The following is a 6296-nucleotide window of genomic DNA, read 5'->3' on the forward strand; positions in this document are numbered from 1 at the left end:
TATTTACCAATGGAGAGCTGGGGCTCTCTTCATCTTCCTACTCTTCCTCATTACCTCTCTACCCTCCTGCACTAGTCTGTGTAGGGTTCCGCCCAGTGGGTGGAGCCTGAGCATGTGGGCGCGGCTTCGCTTTGTCTGGTGGAGTGCTGCAGTGCAAGTGAACGCTGGTTTGTCGTGACGTTCAGGGCGATCGATGCCTCGTCTTCCTCGACTGCTGTGTTCCTCTTCCTCTCGCCTGACCTCTTTAGGCGAGAAGAAGGCGCCTCCATAGTCTCCACTCCGCACAGAGCACTGAACAGGAGTAGAAGCACAGCTAGTAATATTTACCACATCACATCACTTTCGGGCTAGTGGCCAGCTTGAGTTCAAGTTGTATTAAAATCAAATTCTAAGTAGTTTCTTTTCTTTTCTTACCATTTGAAGACAGCTTTTTGTCATTATTAATATTTGCCGACCACTAACTCGATCGTGTCCGTTCCAGCTTTTGCGTGGCGTGCCTGACCTTCCAGCTTCTGCTTCGCTCAGACGCTCGAGGCCGCCGTCGTGCCGCCAGACTGTGCTGCCAAAGTCCACAAAGTCCGTTTTGTGTTGCACTGATTATAAATTCGTTGGCATTTGGTTTTGATGCTTTTTCGATTACTATCCCTAAACGTGCCAGTGGAGGAGAAAAAAATGGAATTTCCCATTTGGGCTCAAAGACACACGCTCAGGTGTAACCGTAAATAAATTCAGACGAACAGACTGGTGAGCTACGATTCTCTAAAAGGGGGCATGTCCAGGAAGCCCCCCGGCCTGCAGGGTCTCTTGTCCTGATTTAAGACGCCCAACCCGGCTCGGCGACCCACTGCTGAGTCCTTCCCGATCCACGCCTCGGAGTGATGGAGCAGGGAAATCAGTAAACCGTGCTGGGCCGGTGCCGTCTATGACCTGGGTGTGCTGCTCTGTGCTGCTCTGTGCTAGTCTGTGCTGCTCTGTGCTAGTCTGTGCTAGTCTGTGCTGCTCTATGCTAGTCTGTGCTAGTCTGTGCTGCTCTATGCTAGTCTGTGCTAGTCTGTGCTGCTCTGTGCTGCTCTGTGCTGGTCTGTGCTGCTCTGTGCTGCTCTGTGCTAGTCTGTGCTGCTCTGTGCTGCTCTGTGCTAGTCTGTGCTGCTCTGTGCTGCTCTGTGCTGCTCTGACGTCGCTGCTCTCTGTTCATCTTCCTCCAGGGATCCATCATCAGTAGTCCGCACACGCGGCGACGGGCCACGTCCAGCCGAGACTGCCCCTCCCGCCAGCAGTCACTGCCCACATCGTCCTCCCTGCTGGGCTCGCTCTTTGGCGCCAAGCGGGGCAAGACGCCATCGCTGCCCCCGCAAGCCCCTCACCCGTCCCACCCGACCCTGATCTCCCACACACCCCACCCGTCCAACCTGCACCACACCGCCCGGGAGGGCGTGGCCGGCGCGGCCGAGACGCAAGCCCAGATCCACTCGCACCATGCCCAGTACTGCCACGTTCCGCAAAACCCGCCACCCTATCACCACCACCATCACTACCACCCCCCCGCCCACGCGCAGCACCCGCCCCACCAGTACCACGCCGCCCCCGGCGCGCCCCCATCCTCCTCCACCCACGGCCACGTGCCACACCCCGCCCACTCTCAGCACCACCACGGCCAGCTCCCAACCGCCACGGCCGCCCCTGGGAGCACCAAGCCCAAACACAGTGGGATCAGCACTGTGGTGTGAGGCCCACACCACATTGGGGGGGCTCTCCGCCCCAAGAACTCAGTCTGCCTGCAGCCCGGGGCGGGGGCGGGGATGGGGATGGGATTGGGGGGGGGGGATCGGTTGGGCTTGGATGCACCTTGGCAGACTCTGTCTAGCTGGCATGCGAAAGACTGCGATTCTGCAACAGAACTTGACCGAGGAGTGAGGGCATAGGCCGTCGTGACCCACCACGCCATTCAGAGCCCACATCCTCCTGGGAGAGCGAGGGGCCTTCCTCTGTAGTGCCGGCCTTCTCTTCCACCTTCTCGCTGGGCTCCTCGGCCCCGTGCTGCTCCTCCCATCTCCACGCTCACCGCGCGCTACCGCCATGCGCTGGACACACCCCTGGCGAGCTGAAATCGCTCTTTCTCTTCCGGGTCGATCTGTACACTCTTTATGTCTTAACACCCGGGTGTGTGTCCAGCTCCCATGACTAAAGCAAAGACAACACAGAAGAAAGAGCATGCACAAAGACCATGGCCACTGTTTAATCTTGTACTTAACTATTTATGAAACCTTATCAAATATCCTGCTCGCTAGTCTGGAGAAAGAAAAGTCTTTGTAGAACAGAAAAGTCTAGAAAAGAGTATGGTTTAAACCAGACAGTCAAAGATCTAGCCACGAAGAGAGTGGATCACATAGACATAGGTGTTCCAGTATTTAATGTAGCGGTAGACCACAGTTCTCTGTGATATAGTTAGCCGTCTTTAATGTGCCAATTATTTAAAAAAGCAGTTACTGGGTTAGTCAGAAATCCTTTGTGTATGTTGTGCATATAGTATTTTGTAAAATAATAATAATATCAGTTAACAGTTAATATTATTGTTATAGAACAAAATGCGTGATGGGCATCAGATAAAAATCTCAGTATTATACTTTCAAAGTAGAAGACTTAGTTTCGCTATTGTAGAACTCAGTCCCAACACTTTCGATTAGGTGAGCAAGAAACGACCTGGAATTTCTCTGGTTGCCTTTGAAACAGAACTGTTTGGAAGATTCTGGAAAGCACATACCGGATCTTTGGGCCCAGCGGAACTGTGTTTACTGCAGCCATTAGGAATCTGCTTACAGCTTACCAATCAGGAGTGAAAAATGAGGAGGCAGGAGGGGCAGGGAGCCTAGCCGAGCTTAGAGCTAGAGCATCAATCCTCCTTAGGCCTCAACTCGTCGGTCCTGGCCTCTAGTGTACCGCGGTTTTATTTTTTTAACTATTTTTTTAGAGATAAATAAAACATTATGAAATAACTGTACATTTGAAGATGTTTACGGTAGAGCTGATTTGATGGAGAAGGATATTTTGGAAATAATACCCTGTTTTGCCGTCTTATTTTGGGGTTTATGGAGGCAAGTACACTTCAGAGACATTCGAAACCTTTTCCCACATTTCAGTCCGTTGCCGTGATGCGCGTTTTCTCAGCAGGCTGAGTGTGTGCCCCCTTTGCGTTCTGTGTGTGCTGCCCTTAGTGGCCCCAAGCATGCAGCACAGTCTGAAGCAGACTTGCTTCAAATTTGTGGGGGGGAGGGGGGTGTTGTTTGAATTTTTAAGAATGCCTTTCACTTGCCTACAAATGTGGTTAAGTCCTGTCCGTTGGGCATGATGACAAAGCAGATATTTATCCAGATTCTACACATATCTTGACTTTTCCCTCTTTCTTTATGCAGTGTGTTCTGTGTATTATGGGAGGGAGGGGTCATGATATGACCCGAGTAATGCCGTCTTAGCTCAGATACACAAATTCCCTGTGGCACGTTTCTCTTTTGTAAGTAATCCCGTATGTACAGTAACTGGCCGAATGTTCCACTCTCGGAGACCAGGATCGGCAGCGAAGACGTTTGCTTTGCACGCGGTTTCCTTTATGTTTGTTCTGTTCATTCTGATTGGTTTATTTGTCATTTTCTCTCCTTTTGTACTTCTTGTATGTGCAATATTGTATGTTTCCATTCTGTAAATGAATACCTGCAATCTAGTGGCCGGATTTTTTTCGTCATATAATTGTCATGATTATAAACCCGTCACTGTTGATCTCCGTACTACCCTCGCGCTCGCTGCTCGAGTAACGTGCAGTGAGGAATACCAACTAAATTACTCTTGCATGTAACATTATATAGTAAGGACATTCTCTAAATATCGTATATTCCCAGAGATAATATCAGTGTTACAGTTGACTGTTGTTGAAATTTAAGTGATGATAAACATTAAAAATATGTAGACTTCTCTGTAGACTCTGTTCCTATGGACATACTATTTTGTCTCATTTTGAACTAGAAGAGATTTGCCCAGATACAAAGGGGATAGCAGCAGCTATAGTGCACACAGTGTGTCTAAGCTTGACCTACTGTGTAGACATTCTACCTGATGATAGCCACGCAGTGTCACTCCTCGTGTGAATATTGTTATTGTTATCGTTGGTGGAGTCTTCTTGAACGTTGCTCTGAGATCCGGGTTGACTTAATAATTTGCACAGTAGACCAATAAATCAGAAAGACCGTTTCTGCAGATAATCTATCCCAAGCCATGCCACAGTGAACATGTAATTACAACAGATTATACCTCGGAAGTGCTTCAAAGCATCACTGAAATACAATTCTGAAACATATATACGTGTATACACACACATACACACAGACACCATCAAGCGTCTCCGTACATTTTTGTTTTCTTTGAACGTTTTGTTTAAAGCTTTGATTTAACGTTTTAGTTGAGAACAATATATGGCAGACGTGTTGTAGTGCTCGTTTTCTCCAGAATAGGGTGGTTAACTTAGAAACCCATAATGCATTGCATGCATTCAATTCCTGTCACCTTTGGTTGACATGTGAGCTAAATTAAACGTAAGAATAATGTACTTACCTTTGTTTTGTTCTGTTTATTTGTTTGTTTGTTTGTTTGAGATGTTTGCTTGCGCTTGCCTTTTACACTGTTTTTCTGCAAATCAGCATGCATTCATTTATCCCTTGTAAAAAAAAAAAGCCAAAAAAAAAACCAACCACATCGTCATTGCACTTATGTGTTTGCGCGCGCGCGCGCGCGTGTGCACGTATCTTGACGAAGATTGTCATTGTACATATTATAATCCAGTGTGATGAAAGGAGAATAGTTTAGGAACATAGGAAGGCATTCAGCAGCATATTTAAAGAGCAACAGTGTAGGACGGGACACCTCATTTGTACATAGTCTGTATATTATTAGTACTTTGTGTCAGCCATTACATTAAAGTTGCATTCTTCTCCTTTTCTTTAAATATAATTATTACAGTGTTGCGCAACCGAATGTACTGAATTTGGTAATTATAGCATCTTGTGGGACTCTGAAGGTGACTGTTATGATTTCGCTCACGATTTCCCCCGAGACACATCGCATTCCGACACACGCATTGCAGCCCATTTTATAACTACCACCAAGCGAGAAGGACTTTCGTGATGCATTAGTTTCTAAGTAGATTACGAGACCTTATTGATGTAAATCTATAACTGTGACCACGTGGAGAAATCATAATAAAAATATGCTGTCCGATTCATACCTTGTTTATCTGTGTCTGCAGTAATGCATTTGCTAATTTACTTTTTGTAATGTTTATTTTAAATGTAAACATTTGTATGATACAATGACATTTTAATGATCTATATAACCTACTAGCGTTCCTCTGCTTGCAGGTCACGAGCCAAAGATGCAGCACTTTCTGAATATGTATGTTCGCGTGTTAGGGTTGCCTAAACACTGTTGCTGCTTTATCCAAGTGGCTGCGCACAGAACCTCTCCACCAACTGCCCAAACTTTTCTATTTGGTTACTCGCGTTCTTCCTGTACCCCTGAAAGCCTGCGCGTGGCCCTTAAACTTTTCCGCACCACCGAGACGACGGTGCAAACGCTCGCGGGACGCCTTGATTCTCCCCGCGCACTTCGGTGAAATGGATGGTTGATGCGCGCAAATAGTGTTGTACTTCCACGAGCGCTACCGGTACAGAAGGCCTTGTACTGAGGCTATTTTTCACGATGATACCGTTATAAGAGACTTGTGAATGCAGGACCTCTGAGAAAGGAAAAAAAACTGGTTAAACTATGACGGGATCGCAGCAAGAACAAAAAAAATCCCGCATTTTCTCCGTGGTTATAATCTGAGTCTTGCTGAATACGCAGTTGTGCAGAATCCCGGTGCTAGCACAGCGTGCAGACGCGTCTCTCAAACATCAGCTGTTCCACTCCTTTGGATAAAGTCTAGATTATACAGCTTCATGAAGTACAACCTGGATAATGTTATTCCTTGACGTCATTTATTTCACTTTTGTTGACTTTAATCTCAGTGTACACTTTTACAATACCCAAAAGTAAGCAACAACAGTATACCGAGTTTGTACAATACATTAAATACAAAGTTGAATTTATGTTACAAATGAAATAAAGATTTACAAAAGTCTACAGCTGTTATGGTTTATGCATCTAAAAACAAACAAACAAAAAAACAAAGCAGAAACCTAGGAACGCGTACGCAATTGCTGTGCGTCTGCGTAGTGACTAAATGAAACGGGTACCTGATATCCAAAGCGCAA

The 6296-nt window shown here is 46.5% G+C and overlaps 1 protein-coding gene across 8 annotated transcripts in view; it reads left to right on the forward strand.

Moving 5' to 3' along the window:
- Positions 1-5266, forward strand: part of iqsec1b (IQ motif and Sec7 domain ArfGEF 1b) — a 118070-nt gene extending 112804 nt beyond the window's left edge. For 6 of the 8 annotated variants that reach the window (XM_081705773.1, XM_081705774.1, XM_081705778.1 and 3 more), the window contains one exon: positions 1206-3969. In XM_081705773.1, coding sequence (XP_081561899.1) covers positions 1206-1727 — 522 coding nt within the window. In that variant the 3' untranslated portion in view covers positions 1728-3969. Of the gene's footprint in view, positions 1-1205 lie in introns of all 8 variants that reach the window. The other 2 variants (XM_035520345.2, XM_081705772.1) reach the window with 1 other exon arrangement.
- The last annotated feature ends 1030 nt before the right edge of the window (positions 5267-6296 follow it).

This window comes from Electrophorus electricus, chromosome 22, assembly GCF_041902795.1.
Source record: "Electrophorus electricus isolate QZ-2024a chromosome 22, ASM4190279v1, whole genome shotgun sequence".
NCBI lineage: Eukaryota > Metazoa > Chordata > Actinopteri > Gymnotiformes > Gymnotidae > Electrophorus > Electrophorus electricus.